At 39.9% G+C, this 24286-nt stretch overlaps 1 protein-coding gene and 1 long non-coding RNA gene across 4 annotated transcripts in view; one reads left to right on the top strand and one right to left on the bottom strand.

Moving 5' to 3' along the window:
* SHISA9 (shisa family member 9) overlaps positions 1–9542 on the bottom strand; it is a 182995-nt gene extending 173453 nt beyond the window's left edge. Inside the window, exons 1-3 of one of the 2 annotated variants that reach the window (XM_035339590.1) lie at positions 9218–9542; positions 7802–8410; positions 466–593 (exon numbers count right to left, since the gene is read on the bottom strand). In XM_035339590.1, coding sequence (XP_035195481.1) covers positions 466–593; positions 7802–8325 — 652 coding nt within the window. In that variant the 5' untranslated portion in view covers positions 8326–8410; positions 9218–9542. Of the gene's footprint in view, positions 1–465; positions 594–7801; positions 8944–9217 lie in introns of those variants that run through there. The other variant, XM_035339589.1, reaches the window with a different exon arrangement.
* Positions 1–11180, top strand: part of LOC118174319 — a 304126-nt gene extending 292946 nt beyond the window's left edge. For both annotated transcript variants that reach the window (XR_004754614.1, XR_004754615.1), the window contains exon 15: positions 11089–11180. This is a non-coding gene — a long non-coding RNA (uncharacterized LOC118174319). The remainder of the gene's footprint in view (positions 1–11088) is intronic.
* The last annotated feature ends 13106 nt before the right edge of the window (positions 11181–24286 follow it).

The following is a 24286-nucleotide window of genomic DNA, read 5'->3' as shown; positions in this document are numbered from 1 at the left end:
TACAACCTTATGCTCTCCAGGAAAGTATTTAAGTATTTTACTAGCAGAGGTGATATAAGAGCCTAATGAGACTGCTTTCCTATTGGGTGTTACAGCTGTATGAAACATCTCATTAAATCTTGCTGTAAGCTTAGCCATTTCAATTTTGATATAATAAAACATAGGATAAGGGATGGATTGATGAGCTGAAGAAAAATACCAGTTAGGAGACAAAAGTACAAAGCAAATATTAGTCAACCAAGACACCTAATTAAAATAAGAACAATAACTCTTTTTCTAATCAAAATGGCTTTCTGTTAGTGTTGCACTATTTGCACTGGGAAATCCTAGATATTTCTAATTCTGTGATAAAGAATCTTCCTAATTTGCAAGAATCCTTGTGCCGTCTATCCACCAATATTCATTCCATAGTACTCATTTTAGCGCCAGCATTCCAAACGTTAATATAGTTATAATGCAACTTACGTAAATTGTTTGGAGGAGGTCTTGTATCCATGTTTTCATAATGTTGCACATGTACTACAATGTTTAGATCTCTTTCCATATGATCTGTTGTACAAGGACCCTGAGGTCGCATAACATCAGCAAGAGCCCTGAAAAATAAACAAACAAAATCAGAATAAACCTGTTGCAAAATCAGTAAGGTATTTGCAATACTTTACAGTTTATTTAGTTTTAGATACAGCCCATCATAATGTCTCAGGACAAATCAGGACTCAGATTTATCATGAGACTTTGCACCTAGGGCTATTTAGCCTGCCTTAGTGTGCTAGCAGTAATAGACATGTTAAGTTCTTCAGCTGTCTTGGCTCTGTAGGAACATAATTTCAGCTTGTTGAGACTTGCGGAGTTCTGCCATTGCCTGTGGTCAGTGACGGCCACTGCAGTTAAGCTGAGCAGCTCAGCACCGGCCCCTGCAGTTACCCACACAGCTAGATTCCCAGCAGGGTCTGTTGAGGTTAACTCCCATGCATGCAACTAGCTGCACAGAGCACCCACCCCACAGAGGTCTTGGCCATTTTCCGTGAAAATTATTACCAAAGATGAAAGGTCACCTGACTGTAGCAATCCAGTAGGTATAGCACCTGCCATAATCAGGGATTTAAGCTGTTCCCATCCAGAAATGGAGCTAAAAATTGTCTTTTCTCACTTCTGTGACGGTGACCTGATCGTTAAGATGGAGCAAAGCTTGCATGGCAACACTGCTGGCTTCCTTGAAGCTAGTTCAGAAACAGGATGAAAGCTTTATGGAAGGAGAGGAAGCAAGCAAAAGGGGTCCTAAAAGTTAGGCCAGGCCCAACCAGATGGTGGTTGGGGGGGTTCTGCAGCACTGCAGGCAGCAGCTGTTTCTGACATGTATCTGAGATGGGTTCACCCTATGCTTGTATATTTTCTCCAGACTAGTTTCACTGCCAGGCAACCTGCCTAGTAGAACTCTGTTCTCAGGCACGTAGGTAAGCATGCACACCTGTATCAGCTTCATTTTAAGCTCTGAAGCTCTCAGCATAGCATTACCTACCCCTCTCTGTGATGCTGGGCCATAGAATTCTACCACTGACTCCACCAGGCGCAGGATTAGCCCCTAAGTACGTGCCATGTAACTACCTGCTGAACCTCAGTGGCACAAAATAACTGGCCCGCCTGCAGAAGCTGTTCCCTTGGGCAAAGGACAGACAAGGTGGGTGGCACGAGGGTCTTCAGGGCTCCATGCAAGGCCTCTCTGTTCATGTTAACATAGCACTGACCACTATTTGCCTCTAATGTTTAGATCTCTTGAGCTAGTTTTTAAGGGAATGGCTGCATCTTCTGGGCACTGTGCCCAGTTTAGTTTAGTTTAATTTTCTGCAAAATTATATACAATGTCCCAGATACTGCATCAAGGAAGACTAGCTTATAAACTACTAAATAAATAAAAATAACCACATTCACTCGTGAAAGCCACAACAAGTGCCATCTAGCTCCTCCACTGCACTTTTGTGATATGTTGATTTCTTGATCAAGAAGTACTGTTCTTTTAAATATTAAATAGTAGCTTCATTTAAACTACAGAGAGGAATTCTGAGCTGGAGCTTGCTCTCAGATTGCAGGAACATTGCTTTGGTACACATCTGAATGATAGTGATGTTTCCTTGTGTTTATGGCTAGCATTGTGTTATTAAAATATTAGTTACAGTTGTGATCAACATGTTACAGAGTACTCTGTTGATGCTGTGAAAGGTCAGGAGATAGCAACCAAATGATTAATGGTATCAGAGCAATGTTCCCATTTGAAGCAATGCTTATACAGCAGAAATAGCACAGCTGGCCTACATAGCAGAAAAATAAAAATTCACTAGGAGAGATCTCACAAAGGTATGTAGAAAATGGTGCAAAAGGAAAGCATTATATTGCAAAACATAGTTTTGAATACGTGGGCACCAAAAGCATCAGTATCTAGTCGATTTATGCAATATTTCTTTATACAAAGGAAATGATGGACATCGATATTCTTATTCCAGAGGCAGCTGGACAAATTTCTGGGAAGGGAAGAAGGGCAAATGAAAGTTCCTAACTTGGATGTGGGAGTTAAAGCTGTGTGCTCTCATAATACATAGATTAGTATTTCCCAACTTTGTGAGAAAGGGTTTTCAGAAATGCTTTCCTCATTGCCCTTAATCTGATGGTAAATATTGTTCACTGTAGACTTTAAATAACACCACGTGATAGCAGATTAACTGCTGCCTGTCTGTGAAAATGCCAGCTAAGTTTCCTACCATTTTAAGGTGGCTTTTTTTAAGAGGTTTTAAGGAATGAGCTGTCCAACTCCTACTGTATTAAGGAAAAAGGAACTTCTCATAATCAAGTTGTATTTTTAATAGCATGGCACCTATGTTTGTACTGCGTTACCCAAAGCTGTACAATCTTCTCAGGGCAGAGTAGGTCACATAACAAAGAGCCTTATCTTTGTTATCTTATCTTCCTTATCTTATCTAACCTTATCTTCCACTGGTGTAAGGGAGAGTTAAAAATGTGTGGTGGCTCATATTAGTGAAGCACAAAGGAAATGCTGTACCCGCATTTTGTTTTTTTTTTTAGGGATTTGTCCATATAGTGTCATGGATAAAGGGAGTTTTGTGCCCTATAACATGACAATATGCTTGAACAGATGTGTGCTTCAAAAAATTCTGCATAGGCCACCAGACTGTTTTAATACCTCCATGCATTTGTCTCACCTGAATATCACCATACAAAGTAGGTTCCACTGAAAAATGATATATATGTGGAGGATCTTTATCCGCACCTTTGCTGTATTTGATGATTTTTTAAGGAAATGCAAAAAAGATAACCTTCTAATCATGTAGCCATATCAGTAGGTTCTGTATATTGATATTGACTGTAGCATTACAGAAGTGGAGAAATGTTACCTACACATGAGTTCGTGCCCCAGAACTATCCAAGCATCACAAAACTCCAGGACTTCTCTTGCCACAAGATTCTTCTCTTTGGATATATAATATAACTTACAGATGTTATAAAAACATGAGGAGCCATGCATTTCCCCTATCATTATAAGCCTGAAGAAGCTGAAACACAGGTTATTTCATGAAAGGTCAGTTGTCATATTTTGTCTCCAGAACTGGGTCAATACCCGTGAGGGAAATAATTTCACACATAGGATTCAGTATTTTGGCAAGTCAGACTATTTTTGGCCCCAGGTACGAGCCTATTGAATGATCAACAAAAGACTTGACTTGTGAATTCAGCACATTGTGAAGGATAAAAGAAGAGCTCAGATGGTTCATAATATTCGGAAAGCTGCTAACAGGCTGTCAGAAGCACTGCTTTAAAAAAAATAAAAAATAATAAAAAAAAAAATCTATAGAGTACGAGTATGATTGTAAATATTGTTCTTTTGGTTCCTGGTTTGTTTGCACATTCTCCGCAAGGATTAGGGAAGAAGACAAAGGTGTAGCTTTATTTACAGAAAAATCTCCTCTATGGAACAAAAGTAAAGCATTTTCCTTTTCTACAGATTTTCGAGAGAGCATTCTCCACTTTAACTAGGAAGACTAAAAGTCCCATTGCTGTAGTCTTAAGCAGCAAGTGCATGCTGCCCTCATATGCCTAGCAGAGCTTCTAGGTCTGCTTCAGGAGGCAGATCCCTTCTCTGTTTCCTTTTAGGCACAATGCTGCCACATGCGTTCTCTTTGCCATGTCTGGTAACATACACCATCTTACTCCCTTGCTCTCCTGGAGGGCAGGAGAGTAAAGGAGGAGTTACGCTGCTTGGACACTACTCTTACTGCTTAGCTCTTGGACACTGTAGCTGAGGAAACATTTATATCCTTTTAATGTCAAGTAACAAAGGGAGAATGATATAAACAATATATTATCATGTGATGTCTAAAGGGAAATATGCCATGTAGAGTTAATACTGTCCTCTCTCCATTTTCATCTTCCATATTTACAGTTCCATACCAACAGTTAGGTGTTTAACTGAAAAGTACTGATCTAACAAGGAAGAAAATGTCAGTAGTTCCACATTTGGAGTCTTTTTGCTTAAAACAAAAGGAGGTAACAAACTCCCCCCCAAAAAAGAATAATTTTTGACCTTTTTTTCTAAAAAGACTTGCCCATGAGAGATTTTTTTACTATGGATTGTTTTTACTACATAAGTACATTTTCCCAATGCTTTTTCATTGTTGAATATTTGAGGAAAATTCAGGGAAATGAATAGAGCATTCTTGGTTTGTTTTGGTATAGCAGTAAACAAAACATAATGAAAGACTATAGAAACTACACTCACCGAGTCTGTGAAGTTTCCTCTATTTGCATATTGTACCACTCTAACACACACGTGTCTTACTTCAGCAGCAGATTACTGACTATAAGATGAAATAATATAAGGAATTAATGTGTGGCACACTCCTGCTTCCTGTTTACAAGTCATCATTCTTATTCCCATGTGTCAGATAGCTGTTCGTATATTAAAACTAACATACATTAAAAATGTAAATAAAAAATAGAAATACATTATTTACACCAACTGTATTTGGTCTACTTTTAAAAAAATCAGCCCTCATAAAAAAGATCAGTTTATGTTATGCATTGCCTTTTTAATAAGCAATGCCAGCCCTTCCATAGGTGAATCTTTTCCTAGGATGAAGAGGATTGCAGTGTTTTGTGTATCCTTTGGCTAGGGGATGGAAAGGAGACAATCTTAGCTAAGGAAACAGATAGCAAATCTGCCTCCGTGTGTTTCTTGCTGCCAGCCAAGATGGAGTAACACTTAGTCCTTCTGGTTTGGCCTACCTAACACTCTCAGTGCATTATACTTTTGCTTGTTAATAAGGTTCAGCACATAAAAACATAAGGGGTGTTCTTTCTGGTTTTGTTTTTTGTTTGATATTATAGTGTTGTGTTATGAAAAATGGTGAATATGAATACAGGCTAGATATTACTTTAATTGCTGGTACTATTAACTGCTTAAACAGATAAATTATTTGTTTCTTAAGCACTGCAGCCTCGTTTGCACAGCATTACTAGTGTAAAATGAACCAGGATGGAATATTTTAGTTAAAATCACATCCGACGACAAAGGGGTTACTTCAATTCTTCACTCAATGAACAGATTTTTAGATTGCCCAAGAGATTTACAAATTAATTCCTTTTACAATTAATGGTAAACCCACCCCATGCAGCTGTAATAGGAGTGTGAGAACTTTTTTTGGGGGGGAAAAAAAAAAAAAAAAAAAGCAATAGCGCTGCTTTTTCAGAACATGACTAGCTATTATGTGTACTGAGTGGGTGACTGTTTTTCCATGTGATCATGACTTTCCAAGTTGCTATAATCCTGACTTGAACATTTTTATGGTGAGGAAAGATCTCAGACAGTGTTAAGTAATCAGGGTAAGACATGACCTTTCTAATAACCACTTCAGAAACCTAATCTTTATGCACACATCACTGAAGGATTTCAGAATGATTTTCCAATCCCCTAAAATTCTCTTTCCATAAACTAAGACAGAATATCCTTTCAGAATACTTCACACCTGTACTTTAAATAGCAAATATACAGAGCTTCTTTAGTGAATATTTCTGTTAGTAGAAAATGGGATCTATTTAAGCTAGGAAGGGGAAGGCTACACCTTCACTTTGTCCTGGTTTTTGTAACTGTTACAAGCCCTGTCTTTTTGCCTGCATGAAGACACTACAGAAATAGACTGAAGCAAAGGAGAGCTTTTTCCAAACAAGCTTCAGTTCCTTAATTTAAGAGTAAGATTTTAAAAAGAAATTGGGATCCATGTATTCTTTTTCTCAATTTTGTAGTTCAGAATATTCAAAATGTCTAAAGGATTAGTATACCTTGCTCAACGAAAACTGTCTTTGCAGAATTACCACTGACACACAGTGTTGAGTTGACTAAAATTTCTGTGATGTGCTTTGTTCTCGGTAGTATCCATATCAGCCAGTTTAAAAATAGCAAATAATTGCTAGTGAACTGGTGATGCATTTGCAGGAGTATTTTCGGTGGCTTTTTCCTGTTCATTTCAGGATAAGCTGTTAAACAAAAATCCATACAGAAACTTCAGTTAAAAAAAAAAAAAAAAAATACGGCTCCAGGTGTTGAGTTGATCTCTTGGGCTGTATTTCAGAGGAAGACTCTTCATCTAAGCTTTAAAGATTGTGAACCACACCATTACCAGGGCAAGAGGAAGCTTTCTGCCACACTGCATGTCCAGTAGAAGGGATCCTTTTAATTGCATTTCATCACCAAAGTCGCCCAAGATGTTGGAATCGATTTAGACTCTTTAATGGAGCTATTTGCCTTTTTCAAAGCCTTTCCCCCATCTGCTTTACTTTCATGTGCTTGGGATTAGCCTAAAAAAATCAGACAGACTGCAAACTTGACAAATGTGTTATGCCTTGGTTTTGAACTGCTGTGACAGTCTTGATTTGAAATATGTTGTTAAAGCCACTGGGCTCTGTCCCGAGCTGCCCACCTGCCTCTCCACCACTAGGCAGCCAGGATCTGGAGTAGACGGCACACAGCATGCCTAACTCTAGGTGGGGGAGGTTCTCTTTGATGTAACTCAGCCATTACACTGTGGATATAGAGTATAACACACACGTATATGGATGCAAGATTTTCATATTCCATTTTTTACCTCTCAACGGTAACTGGAAAATATTAAGAAATTCTACAGTAGCTTTTCCATTTTGTTATCCCTCTTTTCTTCTATCCGGGCTCATTTTTACAGCTCAGATATTTTACGAATAGCTCACACTTGTAAGGGCTGGGGGAGTAGGGAAGGTCCTGCCAAAACCATTTTGCAGCTGGAGAGGGAGGGTGAGATGACATTTGTTTACATGCTTCAGTTGAGAAGTAAAAACATTTTCCAAGCTTTGAAACAGTTGAAAGAGGGAACCCATCAGGCTTTCTGTAATTCAGTGTTGCTGTTTGCAGGATTTTGTTTTCCTATTCATGCACAGTGTATCTGGGAACACTTGCTGGATCTTACTGGGGAGAGGGTCAGACGCTGCAGATAAAAATGGACTGCTGTCTGTGCAGACTCCCCAGTTATTTCTAGTCTTCCTCCATATACGTGCACTTTGATAACCCAGGCTTGGTGAACCACAGGAGCCCTGTTCTGTGAAGTTGGTCTCTCTGTCGGTCGCCTTGCAGGGGAACGCAGCCTGCCTGGCCGGAGGTGTTTGTTTAGCAGGAACACACGGGCTCCTCTCTTCTTTTTGTGTGTGTTAGAGGGGGAGGGCAGGGGGGGCACACGACACAACCCTGCTACCTGGCACTCAGCCTTACCTGGACATGTGCTCCCGCTGGGGTCTGTGCGCCTTCTCCAGTCCTAGTTTGGTGAAGATCCCCACCAGCACCATGACTGCCACAACCCCGCAGATGATGTAGACAATGAGGTTGGTTTTATCCCTGGTGGGGTCGTGCAGAGGGTCGTCGATGCGGGAAGGAGGCTTCCCAGTGTTCATCCACAGCGGTGTCTCATAGTTTGTGCAGGTGCTTTGATCCAGCCTCGTCTTCTTGAACTTGCAGCAAAACCTGAAGCCACAAGTGCCGCAGCAGAAGATGAACTCCCCCGAGCTGCAGTTAAAGGGGGGGTCCCACTGCCCCATCACGTCAAAGTAACCCCTGCAGAAGTCCGGGGTGGGAGGTGGCTCGGAGGGGTCCAGCTGCTCCCCGAGGCTGGAGTGGTTCCCCCCTGAGAGCACCACGAAGCTCCCCAGCTGCTGGCCGGCTTTCTCCTGAGCCCGACACACCAGCGTGAGAAGGTCCGCCACCAAGTAACCGAAGAGCAGCCGAAGAAAACCTTCCATTCTGCCTCCCAGCCCCGGCTCAGCGCTGCCTCCTCCTCCTCCGCCGCCGCCGCTCGAGCTGCTGGATGCTGCGCTGCGCCAGGAGCTGAACATAAATACGAACATACAGGGGCTGGCTCCGTCAGGGGCCGGCCGGCCGCTCGCACTCAGCCCTTCAGCACCGCGGACAGCCCCGGGCGGGCCGGGCCGGGCCGGGCCGGGCCCCGGGCGGTGCCGCAGCCCCGCAGCCCCGGGCGGCACTTGTGGAGCGGGGCGAGCCGGGGGGGGGGCCGGGCGGCGGGAGGCGGAGTGCGGCGGGGGCGAGGGGCGTGGAGGGGAGCGGGCGAGCTCGGAGCCTTCCCCGCGCCGCCTGGTGCCGCCGGGGGCTGCCACCTTCCGCTGCTCCCCTGCGGGGCCCGGAGCGCTGCTCCCGCACAACTCCCTCAGCCCGCCGCCCAGCCCCGCCCGGCAGGAGGAGGAGGAGGTGGATGAGGATGAGGATGGGGCGGCTGCCCGGTGGCATCCAGCCGGGGGAGAGCCGCCTGGGCGGGCGAGGCAGAGCCGGCGAGCCCAGCCCGTCCTCCGAGGCGCCTCCTTCCCTTGCACCCCTCTGCGGACCACCATCCCCCCACCCGCCCGCCAGCTGCGCCCCTCTGAGCGGCTTCTCCGCGAGCATCGGCCCCAGCTCGCCCCCCTCAGCCCCGGACCTTACATAAGGGACTTCCCGCCCAGGCGGGCGCTCCCCACAGGTGCGCCGCCAAAAAGCCCCGGGGCGCCTCCTGAGGAGGGCCAGGGCGGCCGTGTCCCCGTCCCTCCTCAGCCCGCGGGCTGCCCGCCGAGGCGGGCGCCTGAGGGGGGCGAGGAGAGCGGGCAGCCGGCGGAGCGCTCCTTCTCCCCGCCGAGTCCCACTCACCTGCGAGGCGAAGGCAGGTGCCGGCAGAGCGGCGTCCATGGGGCTGTGCCTCCGCTAAGCCATGGGCGCTGCCCCCGGCCCGCCGCGCCGCGCACAGGTGCCGCCTTACTCGCACCGCACGCCTCAGAGCGGGGCTGCCTTCGTGCCTGCTAAACATGAGCTGCCCCGGCGCATCGTTTGTTTAAAAATCTTGTTCTAATGTCAGTCAGGCTGGCTCCAGAGGACACGGTGAGGCTGCGGGTTGTTTGTGAGGCACGGAATTAAAATAACTTCCCCCCCAAACAGAGAACTGACTCTGGAAGAGACTTTTTGGTGATTCACTCCCCAGCCCTGTCGTTTAACTCTCTCATCTCCACCTTTTGGGTTGGCAGCAACCTGCGCAAGTAGTGATAATATTATCCTGAATACTATGCTGCCACCAAATGTAGGAAATAAGCCCATTATGGCGTGACTTAGCAGTGTGGGCTGGTGCTTGAAGCAGCTTCCCTTTTCCTCTCAGGGGACACGGCTGCGGTGGCCTCGCTGTGGCTTTGAGGGCTCTTCTGCGTGCGGAGGGGGGGCTGCTGCCCTGGCCTGCCACGGGGGTACCAGCCCTGTCCCCCTGCCGCACACAAGGGGGTTGTGTTGTTGTGGCACTCCAGGAACTTTGGCCAACTTCACGTGGAGCTGTTGAGTGGTAAATACCCAGAAAGGTGAGGCAGAGGACAAAGCAGACGTCTGGAATCGGAGAGGGCTGTAGTTAGCTAATTGTGATCCTTTGCCTTCTCTTAAAAATAGACTCTAAGTACAGTGATTATTCCACCGCACGGTTTGACAGTAAGCCTTGCATCCTTGTCCAGGAGGCATGTTAGAAAGCCCCTTTATTTTTCAGCAGAGAAAAACAATCAGTCTCAGCCAAAATCAGCCTTTTTGGGTTTTAATATTTAATTCTTAAAACCTCCACCTCATCAACATCCCCTTTCAAGTCTCCTCTGAAATCATATCATTCCTCCCTTGTGTATACTTCTCTCTGCTATTATTTATTATTTAACACTTTGTGATGCAGTTTGTGCTGAAAATACTGCACAAAAATGAATCTGTTCCATACGTATTATCACATCTAGAGACATTCAAGGTCCAGTCCTGTCAGGCGCTTAAGATTATGCAAGTTTCCCTGTTGATCTCACTGCTAAAAAGCTGCTTAAATATTTTGCATGATTAGTGCTGTGCATGTGTGGAAATAATAACACCATAAAATTATTTATTTTGTGGGCTATTAATCCTGACTGCCTGTGGTACAAGTTTCTTGTTTGAGTTCCTGGGGTTTTCCTTAAGAATTCCCCAACAGCAACAAGACCAAAGGATTTAGGCTATAATCAAACATCTGCTTGATTCAGTTCCATGAGATCAGGATCTGGTGCTAAGTGGCATGTGCTAGCTCAGAACTAAGGGGAAAAAAAGGAGGGTTAGTCAAAGCTCTCTGGAAAACAATGTTTTCTGTCACCAGCAGATCCACAGAACCCATAAATCACGTTGCCCTAATTAATCATAAATTAGTTATGCTCTCTGTGCCTGTTAATTGTGTTAGCAGTAAAGTTATTTTCACTGTATCATGTCTTAGAATTGTAATCATGAGATAGAGTTGTTCTCGACTAGAGCATGAGCCTCTTTTATTTGGCCTTCTGCAATGTGTTTTAATTGCTTCATAACATGTAGATGTAAAAGTATCTATATGATCAAAGTATAAAATCATTAAGTACAATAATGGAAACAGCAGAACTAGTTCAGAGAAATGGGTGTTACACACAGTACTGGTTATTATGTGGGTTATTATATGATTTTATAAAGCTTTTCTTGATGAAGTCCGTCAATAAACTTTTAATTTATTTCAGTCATCTTTATGAAGTTGAGAAAAGCAGAAGATTTCACAATTTAGCACCACGGTGTTCCACTTACAAGAATTCTCTTCTGACATTGCACTGTGGTACGTAATAATTACTTACTTTTCTACAGTTTTATCCCATAACTAATGTATTTTGCCTCTGAAACAATGGAGAAGATGAATGAATATTTCAGCTAGAACTCATAGTACAGTCTTTGCTCTAGCTCATACCCACTCAGTTAAGAGAAATACTTAATTTTAGGCACAAACCTTATACAAAGTCTATTAATGCTATTATACTTTTCTTTGTTTTCTTTCACTTGTTTTTACCAAGACTTTCACCTGTGGATCAATGCCAATGCTCTTTGTTCAATTTTAAGCTAGAAAATAGGCTGTTTGGGGGAAATCCTCTAGCAATGTATAGCCACATCTCAGGGGAAGTTATATGAACATACACTGACTCGTACTCTTTATATATGTGTGTATTATATATGTTCAGTTTTGTGCTTAGCTGTGTAAACTATTAGAACTGATTCTTGCAGGCTTTTTATACAAATAAGAGATTTTGAGAAAGAAAATCAAGAGATAATGTGTTGATATGAATAGAGGTGGAGATAAATCTAAAGAATATAGAACAATCAGAACACAGACCAATTGCACTGATCATGTTCCAAATTCTACATCTCCTTTTTTGTTAATAACAACAGTGTTGATGCAAACACTGAGTATTTCCCAGGGACAGATTACCTGCTAGAGAGAATGGTCCTTTGCTGAGCACTGAGCCACTGGAGCCTTCTAGCCAATCATTAATTCCCGAGAAATGCCATACAGCTCAATCATTATTAACAGACATTCCAGAACCATGAAAATCTGTCAAAAAAGCAGCTAGACACACCTGATCTCAGACAGTATTGATGCAAAGGGTATTTTGTGATAAGAAATGTCATGGGGAAACTGGAATGAAGCAGTCAGTGTCTTTTTCCTTGATACCTATTTCATACCACAATGGGATATTTGGACATATAGATACTAAATGTATTGCAGCTGGAAAACAAAAGAGATTATTCTACTGTATGAGGCCAAGTGGCAGCATGTTTGCAATCACTAGTCTTTAAAAGGCTATTTAAATGTTAGAACATGTCTGCTGTGGGGTAATAGGGTAGCTTGAGACGTACAAGTTACCTTAGCAGACATGTCTTGAAGAAGGAACAAATGTGTTCAACAAGGAGGCTGCAAGAGATGTGAGGTTTGTAGATACTGAAAACCGTCTAGTGATTTACAAATATTGTAAACAGTCCTGAATGGTACAACACATAAGTTTGTTTTAAACACCCCTACATTCTTGAATCATCTTGATTCACATTTGTCATACAGCCCCATCTGCTGCTATTAAGTTTTGTCATTCTTGCTGTTAGGAGAGGAGTATGTTTTGCCATTGGTGTTAGGCTCACTGGATGGTTAAAACACAATTGGTGCTAGACCTTTCCTTTAGTTACACAGCTAACGCTTCATAAGCCTTACGTATTTTTACCCAGTAACTACAGTCATTAGTAACATATTAGTGCAGCACTGTGTGAAAACCCAGCCTGCAGTGTGTTGACACTAAATATGCTGCTGTGATTATCAAACACACAACTTTTAAACTAATCTTTTGCTTTTCATTAATAAAGATGCACCTACAAACCAGGACAGAATGACGTTTTTTCTTATAATTTCATGAATTTGTAGCACCTTTAACTAGAACATCTTATAAAAATTACACATCATATTAAGCACTTTTTAGCAATTGTCATCAACTCTGACAAAATACAGCCTGCACATAGCAAAGGGATCACCATCAAGAGATCTTACTGAGCCAGGAGGTGCTTCATGAATGAAAAATCACAAGACTTGTTTTCATGGCTCACTGAGGAGGAAAATAGTTTATTGCAATTCTACAATGCAGAAATTATCTTTATCACCTAATATTTTCCTCTGACATCTTATTGTAAAACCAAAACAGTAGTAATTGCATGGGTAGGGTGGAGAGAGGCAGTAACAGCATTCACGCTTGGAGTGGATTTAATGAAACGCTGACTGTTCTTGTAGCTTCAGTTAAATGCAGAGGAAATAGTTTAATTCAGGAATAAATAAATAAATAAATAAAATAAAATAAAATAAATTTAGAAGGTAAATGGAGTACTTTTAAATGTAGAAGAGGAAACGTATACTGCAAGGGTCTTCAGTATACAGCAGGGGAAAAGTGCCAAAATGTCACAAGCGGCTTTCAGCAGTATAGCTGAAAAATGAGTTGTGCCCTCAGGTTTGCCTGTTGCACAGCTATTCCTCTAATTCTCAACAAGGAAAACTGCCAGTCAGTTTCTCTCTTTGGCAAGATTGATGTTGCTTTTGAATTGTAACAGTATTGCAAGTACCTGTGAACAAGGTATGTTTCTGCTCGTTAAAAATTAGACTGCCACAGAATTTAGATCTGGAATGATTGGCCAGGTGTCTGAGGATTACAGCAACTGACAAAGCAAGCTCTGCAGATCATTCCAGACTCATGCCAGCAAAATCTTTATGTCTTGTTACCAAAAAAGAAAAAAAAAAAGGCTACAGAGGATCAAAAAAATTGGAACTGCTTTTGTATCCTTCCAACTGAAAACCCAACTACCTTTGTTCCCATGAGTTCAACTTTTCAAGGCAGAGAGGAGGCCTTTCTAAACAGACCTAAAATAGCATTAAAAATTTTCAAGGTTAAAGGCAGTATAATAGGCTGTATACTGTGTCTGAGCATAGAGAAGCTGTGCTTAGGCATAGAAGAGGACACAGCAGAGAAAAATTTCTAATCCTCTGCTGTCTGACTCTGGCATATATTAGAACAGCTAAGGAGCTGATCTATCCAATACCTCTTGTAAAACTCCTCAGTAACTTTATGTAACAGGGACTGGGAGGTGAACATGTCTTACTTTAGAATGCTCTTTCTCCAGGCCTGGAACTTTCACAGATGGAAGTCAGAACAGGAAGAAGTCCAGTCCAGTTAGTGAGTCAGTTATAGCCTGTCAGTTCTAGCACTATGAACTCTCAGGAGCTAAAAGTGAGCTGTAAAGCTCAGAAGTGAAGAAGTTGCTCTTTACATAAATGTAAAGTTTCTGTATTACATAATTGAAATAAGATTTTAGCCACTGCATATTTTCATGTCTTCCAAAATGTGCTAAGTCAGGCAACCAAAATCAAAAGTTCTTACTGAACATTACTTTCTAGTGTGCTTCCCTGATAATAAGCTTTAATGATAACTCCCCATATCATTGTCACAACATGCCCATCCAAGTATTTCTTATCTTACATGTAGTAATAATACATAGATGTAGGAACTCTCACATGTCTGGAGAAGGAAAAGGAAATTTCTCTGACAGTTTCATTTTTAAAGGATGTTAACTGCTAAAAGATGCTCAAGATTTTCAAGTAACAAGACAGATGAAATAAGGGGTACAGAGAAAGTAATAACCATCTGAGTTCACTGATACTTTTTTGATTATATGACACTGCAGTTTTCATGTGGCTATCAGATTCACTTGTGTGATTACCATGCCTGGCTGAGAATGTCAAACGTGGTTGCCAAAGATTAAATAGCTACAGTCCAACTCAGTAGCTATGAAATTTAACAACCGTCTTTCCATTGATTTAAAATGGAAACTGCACTGGGTGATTTTGTTCAGAGATGCTGAATAATCACAGCTTACACTGAAATCACCAGATGTCTGAGTGGTCAGTACTGAAAATCGGGTCACACATTTGAAAGCCTAATAATGAATTCAGTGACTAATTTAGGCACATATGTTGGAAAACTGCTGACATGCTCAAATACACATACAGGTTCCAGACCATGCTTTTAGGCAGATGGTAACAAATGTCCCTTCTTGACTCCACTTGACAGACAATGTAAAGAGAAATACGAAAGCTGACTCCAAAGGGATTTGCTTCTCCGTCCTCTAGGGTGTTAGTCAGTGAGAAGAAATGATCTATGAACCAGGTGTACTGACATACAGGTTAAAAAAAAAAAATGAAGATGAAGATCTCAAGGCAGGAAGCTAAATGCAGTTTCATGTGTTTTCTTTCTAGAGAGCATTGTGATAATGTTAATAGGGTTCATCATCGATAATTCTCAGCACGGAACAAGTCTGTTATACATACATGGAGTATCTATCTAGAGCATCTGTCTAGGTATTGTGTTATACCTGTCGTGAAGGAAAAAACATCAACCTTGCTTTTTGCATCATGTCAATAGTACACTGAAAAGTAAATGCTTAAAGTAAATAATGTACTCTGTAGAGAAACAGTTTTGATAATTGTTTTTTTTTTCATCATGTGGTTTCGTTGAGTATATTTGCTTAAAGTTGTTTCTTTTTTGTTTGTTTGTTGTTTTTTTTTAATTATTGTGAAAGTACAGTGATCCCACAGCTACTAGATAATGGGTCAAATAAAAGTATTTTAACTGTTATGTGAAATGCACATTAGGGAGTCTTGAAGTGGTGCAAGAAGATGCTGAGAGCAGATATTAGTGGTATCTTTTCATTGTCATGTTTACTTAAATCAGCAGATTATCTCTAACCTGCTAAATATAATGTAATTTTAATAACAAATTCAGGACATCTGCTCCCCAACACATAAATAGGAGATTACAGTAAGGTTAAACGGGTTTTTAGTACAAAATGCTGGCACCTGAGAGTACAGATTTCAGAATGGTTTGTTTATTCTGCATATTTGTATAGACAAGTGACATTGGACTAAAATGTAAAGAAGATGCAATAGGAATACAGAAATTATATATATATATATAAATATATATATAGGGCCAGTTGTAACTTAATACTTGATAAAAGGACAACTCAAAAGTTTCTTGGGTGTGTGTGGGAATTAGTCTGTCATTCACTCCCACACACCTGATAGAAAGCTGGCCTCTTTAAAGTGAATTTTGTAATTTATATACACCTTGAAGTCTTACATATGATTTTCCAGTTTAACAAATTCTCCCTGTGAATATAGTGATTGTTCTTCTTTAAAAAGAAAAAAAAAAATAAAAAGGAAATCACATGTCATTTCTATGCAAAGTAGGACAGTTGAAGTGAGCCTTGATAATATGACGAAGAAACAGATAATTTAGATGGCTGAATAATCAGATTGCTTTCCTACATGAACAATGCAAGCATTTCAATACGTAAAATGACCATAAGTGAAAAAGAGCAGATATCTCATAATGCCCAATTATCTCGCTTGTTTCTGTCATAATGTTTGGCTTCAGTTAAAAAAAAAAATACACTTGCATAGCAAGATCAGAAATAGATCTTCAGTGCAAAGACTGAACCTGGGTCCAGTTTTCAATCTTTTCATCTCATCACAAAGGACATTTGTAGTGTTAGGTCTATTGGTCGTCATTAATTTCTTATTGACAGCTGTATACAGCTCTCAACATTTTAGTGTTAAGAGGAATATTACCATTAACAGGAGAGAAGATCCCACAGTGAGGATCAAAATGTGATAAATTTATTCTCATTTAGATATGCTTTATAGGACATAAAATTCCTTTGGTTACAATGGGGTCACTCTGTAAGGTTGGTGTTATTCACAGAAAAAGCAAAAAAAAAGACCCAAAATCTAACATTAAAGGATAGGAAAAAAAGCACATGGAAAATGTTAGACAAAAAATAACAATGATTAGGGCCATATTCTCAGGCCTATTGCATAGAGAGAATATAGAAATATTTAAGGAAAGAGTATTTTACATACAGTGCACCTTTAAGGGCCAATGCAGATAGCTCTATACTGCTCAAAATGCGTTCAAACAGCTCTGGTTTCTATGTCCATCAGCACACTGAAGCCTAAGGGAGGCACGGTCTGCTGGCAGAGTGATAAGGACAGCTCTCTAGTGCATATGCTGAGGGAAGCTGCCTGCACTACTAGGGAAGCCAATAAAAATCAGCAGCATACTCAACAATCCTTGTTTCTACCTTCCTGCCTACATCTATCCTAAGCAACTTTTCTGTGCCCTGACAGTGTAAGAGGATGAAGGCTGCTTCTCTCTGACTTTGTGACCTTTCACCACAGTTGCATTTCAATGGGACAAGAGAAGTCATCTCTATGCCATGAACAGATAAAATTTTCTTGGCAGCTGGCATACAGCTGTGGAGTTCATTCCCTGGTGACACTGGAATGATTACAAATCTTAGCTCCTACAGAATAAAATGTAAAATCTGTTATTTTCACCTACCTGTTCCACAACAGTGAGAAAAACAAAGCCATCCCTCCTCAGACATGAACAGAAAGATAGAGATCCTTTCCTGTGATTACTCTTGGAGCTTGTAAAGGTGTTCTGGTACCATGGTGATGAACACAGCATAACTGCCAAGATAGATGATGGATCCAGCTGGCACTTCTCCCTCCTCCCCCACACATCATGGTGCTCACCACAACAAGTTTATGATTTTGTCCTAAAAATCTGTTGAGTCTTGTTGGTCTTTATGAATTTATTGCAGAAACCGCAAAATGCACTCTTCTCTTTTGATTTAGTGTAGACTGTACGAGAGAGGTGCACAGTTTTGGCAGAAATGACACCCACGTGATATTTTATTCTCTTGATTTTTCAGTGGACCAAATAACTCACCTAAAGTTTTAGCAGATAAATAAATAAATGTGAGTTCTCCTTCTGGGAAAAAAAAAAAAAAAAGAAAAATAATAATAATAAAAAAAAACTGTCTGCTCAGTTGTCTTAGTCAAGTTTTACCCAGAATGATTATGATTATGTTCGCTCAGGTGAGATTTGTTGTTCAGAAGCTCAGTGAGAAAGTCCTGTCTCTACCTACATTGCACTTTTTACATAGGATTTATACAAGGATGACAGTTTGTTGTTTGTTTTGTTGGTTTTTAATCTGGAAAATAAATAACTTCTAGACTAGTGTAAGATCATAGCAATATTGAAAACGTATTTTCTTCAGGAATTGAAAAGTGTGAAAATAATAGCAATGGCATTGGTTCGCAAAACCTTTCTCAGGTTATACTGCTGTGGGAAAAGCAGATGTCAGTATCCAAGGTTTATAAATCCGTTATTCAACATACTAGGAGTTGATTAAAACATTTTTCACTGAGAAATTAATTTTGAATGGATTTTAGCAACTGAAATACTTTATCTGGATGTTTTCAAAACACCTGCATGTTTCCAAAACAATTATACCTTACAAGCTGCGTGAAGTAGTAAATACTGGGAGAATATTAGCAAATGGAATTCTAATGGATCTAAATGGGACCAGGGCTCCTTTCAGCCAGGGTGAATTTGGCTCTTTATTTGCTTGAGTTGCAGAAATCTGATTAACCAAAGTTTATCCAGAAGTAAATTAGCGCTAAAGCATTAAAATCAGAGCTTTGAGACTACTAGCATAGCCTTATGCTAGCTTTTTTCATCCAAAGAGTCCAATTAAGCCAACTTGGCAGAAGTCTTAAGCAAGTATTCTCTGCTGGTTGTTAGTAAAAAATTGATCACTCTTTATATTAAGACAAAGGGTGCCTGTTTGCCCAATGAAGAGCAGAAGAGGAAAAACAGAGCGCAACACCAGAAGTACAGTTTTCTTCTGGCTTTGGAAGCAAAGAGGAAAGACTGGAAATTCTAGTACAAGTCTGTTAATGATATCATTATTTCTGGCTGACAGCAAGGTAACAGATGCTTCTTCAGGTCAGTGCTTCCCAGCCTGTTCCTAGACAGACTTCCCATCCTTATTTATGATAGATGGACTTCAAGTATTGTGGCATATCAAGTGCATGAACAGACCACGTACAATGGTCAATGACTTAAATTGCACAGTGGGAGGATCCCTCCTACAGTGTAGCAACAGCGGCTTACAGAACCTGCACTGGAAAAGAAATTAGCCCTATAAAAATAGTCAGTTCAGTCCCAAATAAATTCTCAAAAGAAGGCTTAGGGCAGTCAGAATTTATGCACAGATTTTATGCTGATTTTCTGCACCGATTCCTCTTTCTTCTTCCTAGATGAATGGAAATATGCTTAACTTGTGCAGGTACCTTGTTTAGATGGCTATTCATTTTGTATTTAATAATATTTGAATTTTGACTGCAGCTTGCCTGAAATAAAAATAAGTAAATCAACCTGACTTCCTGTTAAATTCGACCAGCTCTTGAGCAAATTAGTCACAGAGAAGCAGAGTAGTTGCTTTCCCAACAGCTTTGTTTCAGTGAGGAATGTGATGATTTCCATATAGGTAAGCTCAGAAGTATAATCATGAATGTTATTTTGACAAAAGTTCCAGCCCTGGCACATTCTAAACCATTCAGAATTATTTAATACTTTTCACAGAAATAATCAATCAAGGTGGTAACAAATTAGACCAGGTAGAATTGCTTGAGAACTCGTGAAGGTAAAAAGGTACTGTCATTTTGGAATCAAGACACCTGGTCCTCTCCGTAGGATGTATAGAGAGAGAGTTAGATGCCTCAGAATAATGAACCTTGAAGTCTGAATACTAAGTGGAAAACATGACAACCAATAATTAAGCACTGATCATAGAGGTCTATCTCACCCAGTGCCCATCTATGGAAGTTAAATGTCTGGCAGAAGATAGCAAGCAGGTGCCTCTTTCTATTCAATTCCAGAATCTGGAGTCTGAATTCCACATTCATCTTGTCAGCATAAGAAGAACTCTGGTCCCTGTTTTCTTTCTGTTGTATTTGTTTTGTTTACTTTACAAAAAACATTAATAAGAGATGAAGAAGCTACTTCAAATTAATATGAGGAAGGACAGAAAAAGAAGGAAGAGGTTCTTTGGTGAGCAGAATATCCTCTTTCTTCCAGTTGTCATGGAAAGCCTAAATGTGAGTCATTTGGACTTCACTTTGCTCTTCAAAATTCAAGTGGTAGGACAAGTATGAGTACTACACCAACACTAGATATACTCCACTAGCTCTCCAATCAGTGATTACTTGTTCATATTCAAGGCCTTTCTTCAGGGTTTTCACTGGAGTACAATATAATTCCTATGGCATCTGCAACTCAAAAGGTCACTGCATTCATTGAAAACATTTTGAGTTATGGAACTCATCATGAAATGGGAGTAAGGAGACACGCCTTCAGAGTCTAAGCCTAAACACCAAAGGTCAAAGCCTGAAAAGATTTCTTCCATTCATGAGAAGATATTAGCATATAAACATTTAGAGGAAAGAGACACATGCATAACCACTTATCTTACTGTGAATTTGCATGTGATACAGATTTAATTAAAAGACAAAAGGTCAACTGTATTTTCTAGATATTAAAGTTAATTGGTCACTACCAATCTGCAATCTTGCCATCTTTGTCAGAGCCTTAGCTAGATTGTTAAAATGCAAACACCACCACTCTTCTAGGACTTATATGCTCATATTTTTCTCATCTGATTTTTTTTTTTTTTCATTCAGAAGCCCCCAGTACGTAGGAAGGTATCGTGATTTTGACTTATGTATCTAACTCCAAATGACAACATGTACACTGTGTATGCCATAGCCTCAGTCATTAGGAAAGTTTTGAGCTTCCACTTACTTTATTTTTTTATTTCCTCCTAGGCACTTATTACATTATTCCTATCATGCTGAGCTCTAATGTTCAGAAATACTATAGAATTAAAAAAAAAAAGAACCATCAATTAATTATTTCATTTGAATAATTAAACATTTTAAATATTCCCTCCATACCTTATGTTCAGCTATAGATATATTATTAATAGTAGCTTGTACTGTGCACTCCAAGAGAATGTTAGGCACATAATTCCTAGAACCTGAGGAGGATAACATTTCCTGACACCATGAATTTACCTACCCAATGAAAAAGTTATCGTGTTCTAATTCAAATATGTTTCACAGTGTAATAATTACACTGTATGGATGTTGTGCTTTTCTATGAAAAATTCAGCACAGTGAATTATTCAAAAAAATTGTTATGGTTGATGAATCCATCCCACTGTATTTAAAAAATGTTAATCATGCTTCACTATTTTTAGGATGCTCTTGTTTTATCATTCCTTCCCTTAGCTTACTCTGTAAAGACCATCCCATAAACGTACAACCACAGGTTAGTAGCCAGACTGACTGTTGTCAGTTGGGTATCAGCAATGGTTAAACATGGTTTGTTGCATCTCTGCTCGTTGAGTGTGTTCCTGCAGACAGACGGCCTTCAGTCTCTACTTCTTTCAACTGGCGTTCTGTAATTTTCCCACTCTCAGACCCAGTCTTGAACAACAACATCCAATGATTCCACCATGCTGGTTTAACAGCCTGACTAGGCTTCATATTAGAGACTCTTTTCTTCAGGAGATTGTGTCCAAAGGCACACAGAAAACAGTCTTTTTGAATAGTATAAAAGGTGACTGAATTATAGAACAGTTTGGGTTGGAAAGGACCCTGAAGATCATCTAGCTCCATCTTTAAGTTTCTGTTTTATCAGTATGTACATCAAGCTTAAACTTCGACTTCTTGGTTGCTTTTCTAGACAAGCACAGGATATTGATTTAACTCAGAATATGCCTACAGTAATCACAAAGCCTAAATGACAGAGACATCTGTAAATGACAGATAACTTCAAATCTGTCTCTTGATCACTTCTGATTAGTTGTAGGCAGGCTATAAGAATTTAATGGAAGTTATATTTTAATAGAAAGATACTGCCTTATTGAGAGAGTTTTCTGGTACCCCCAAGCTCTGTAATTTAATTATTATCCATTAATATAATTGCCATGATGCCTAAGTGATAATACACTGACTTAGCCCCAAAATTCTGATGGCCATGAGTTTATCTGATTTTAGAGCTAGAGTGTCTGAAGCACAAAATGGTGGAGCAACTCTTTTGCAAGGTTACGGGGTAAACTTGCCAGGAGTGTATTTGCTGAGCATTGTAGCACTCTTCTCGTTCAGCCTGCTGTACTACGGAACACATACCTTCTGTACATTCTCTATCACAGACACCTGCAAACAGCAAAATGATCTTTATAATGGTTCCTTATCATCTGGAGAAGAGGCACTTAAGTTGATTTCATCCTTTTGCCTGCTGTATAGGTGAAGTATCTTTGTTATGCTCATCCTTCAGAGATGTAGGGATATCAATAAGACCAAGGAATATTTCCACCAATAAAATTTCCCTTCCCCATTATTTTAAAAAATTAGAAGTTCAATGAGCAAGAAAGCCCCTTTTCTATCAGCAATAAGCTGTGCTTTTTTGTACATAGACATTGGACTACGTTGTATTTGTAAAAGAGATCTGAAAAGAGTTGGGGGGTTAAATATTTAAAAGAACATCACAGTGGGAATACAGAATGTTTGCTGTCATTGACTTAGTTATGAATAAGTACAGCTGGAAGAAATCTGAAAAAATCATCACAAATACAGTGAAGGAGAGTAGCTGAAGTGACAGGTTAGTGCAAACCTGGTAGATTACTTTTTCCTGGTAGGGGATGCAATCTTATCCTTGTTTATTATTAATTTTGCAAGTAAAAGTTTTGTGGTGCATGTTATGTTTTCACTCATAAATCAGCCTCTCTGTGCCTCCACCTGTGTTCAGATTTGATCTTTATCTCTCTTTACCTAAGGCCCATAAAACACCTACAGATCTTTAGACCAGGAACCTGAGAGAAATGCAAAATGTAATTTATTACTGAGATAATACTATTGAAAAATGGATCCATGCTTATTTAATACTATCCTTCATGGGAAATGAAAGGTCCTTGAAATTCTGAGAAGCAAAAGTGCTAGACACAGCTGAGAGTCCACATTGAAACAGAAAAAAAAAAAAATCAAGTACTATTTAATTTTGAAATCATACTTCCTACAAATTAAACTAATTTTCTTCAGTTATTACTTGAGAGAAAAAAAAAAAAAAAAAAAAAAACTCAAATGGGTCATTTATGCTTAAATTAATCAGTGGTTTTCCCCATGTACCTTCTTTGTTCATCTCCAGCTTTAATTATGAAAAAACATTTTGTTTGATAGAAATCTATGGCAAAATCTATGGCAAAATAGGTGCCTACTTCTTAGTCATCCTAAGTTCAGTGACTGCTAAATTAGTGACATCAATTGTAAAACCTATTTGACCTGAAAAAACCTGGCACACAACATGAATGAGCAGGAACATGCAAAAGAGCTCTTTGAAGCTTTTAGAGGACAGGAGTCATTCTGCAAGGCAGCAAAGATTCTCTCAGCTGCTGATGCAATCTATTTGTAAGGCTGTATGTTGAGGGGAGGGTCTGTGAAGGCCAGTCAACAAGAAGGTTTATTTGCTTGTTTGATGTATAATTTACAGTTGCCACTTGTGCAAAGGTGGATACCTCTGGGGTGCCAAAAATAAAAATCCCCATTTATGAAAGAGGATGAATTATGTTTATACAAGAAAGAAAGAGAAAGGAACATTTTTTTTTCTCAGAAACCCAAATCGTTTGCATGTCACCTGTAATATAAAAAAGAGTTTTTCCTGTTTGAAAAATAATTTTCTGGTGGGAGCAAGGAAACAAAAGGATTGTCCTTGTACTTTTGCAATGCATTTTGAGTTAACCAGTGTAACAGTAAAACAAGAACATCCTTGTTAGCCTAGCTGAAAAAACATCTAAATGCTCTGATTGTTTATTGAATTTTAATACTTGAAGGATTGCTGCTTCTTTGCTTTTTTGGCAGAAATAGCAACTGTGGTTAATGATCATCTGGGTTTTTATTTTTTTCTAATAAAATGTCATTTATCAGCAAAGAGGGAGAAAGGAATCTGAGAGTCATGCATACAGATGCATAAACTAAATACTGCTTCTTTTGCCAGATTGCTGCTTTTGCTTGTACATTAATGGAAAATCTGTTTGTTTAAAAATAAGGGAAGTCCAACAAGTCCAAATTTTAGATCTAGATGTGAATTACAAGCTCTTATATCTAGATTTTATTCTCCGACCAAGTCCAATAGTACGTACCTGAAGCCTGTAGTGCTCAGAAACATATATTGAATTGTATCTTCACATGTATTTACATACGTAATTTCCCCCTGTTTGTGACTGGACAGGTCTTGGTCCAGGAATTATACACTACACACAATTCAACATGTATAGAGAGCATTTAAACGTGTAAACATCAGGAAGTGCTTAGGTAGTTCAGGATGAGGTGGCTGTCAACCATGACCTTTCCACATATTTTTGGAGAAGGGTACTTCCCTTACAGCCTTGATT

The sequence above is a fragment of the Oxyura jamaicensis genome, chromosome 14 (genome assembly GCF_011077185.1).
Source record: "Oxyura jamaicensis isolate SHBP4307 breed ruddy duck chromosome 14, BPBGC_Ojam_1.0, whole genome shotgun sequence".
Classification (NCBI taxonomy): domain Eukaryota; kingdom Metazoa; phylum Chordata; class Aves; order Anseriformes; family Anatidae; genus Oxyura; species Oxyura jamaicensis.
The sequence above is the reverse complement of the archived record's forward strand: the minus strand, read 5'-3'. Positions and strand labels throughout refer to the sequence as shown.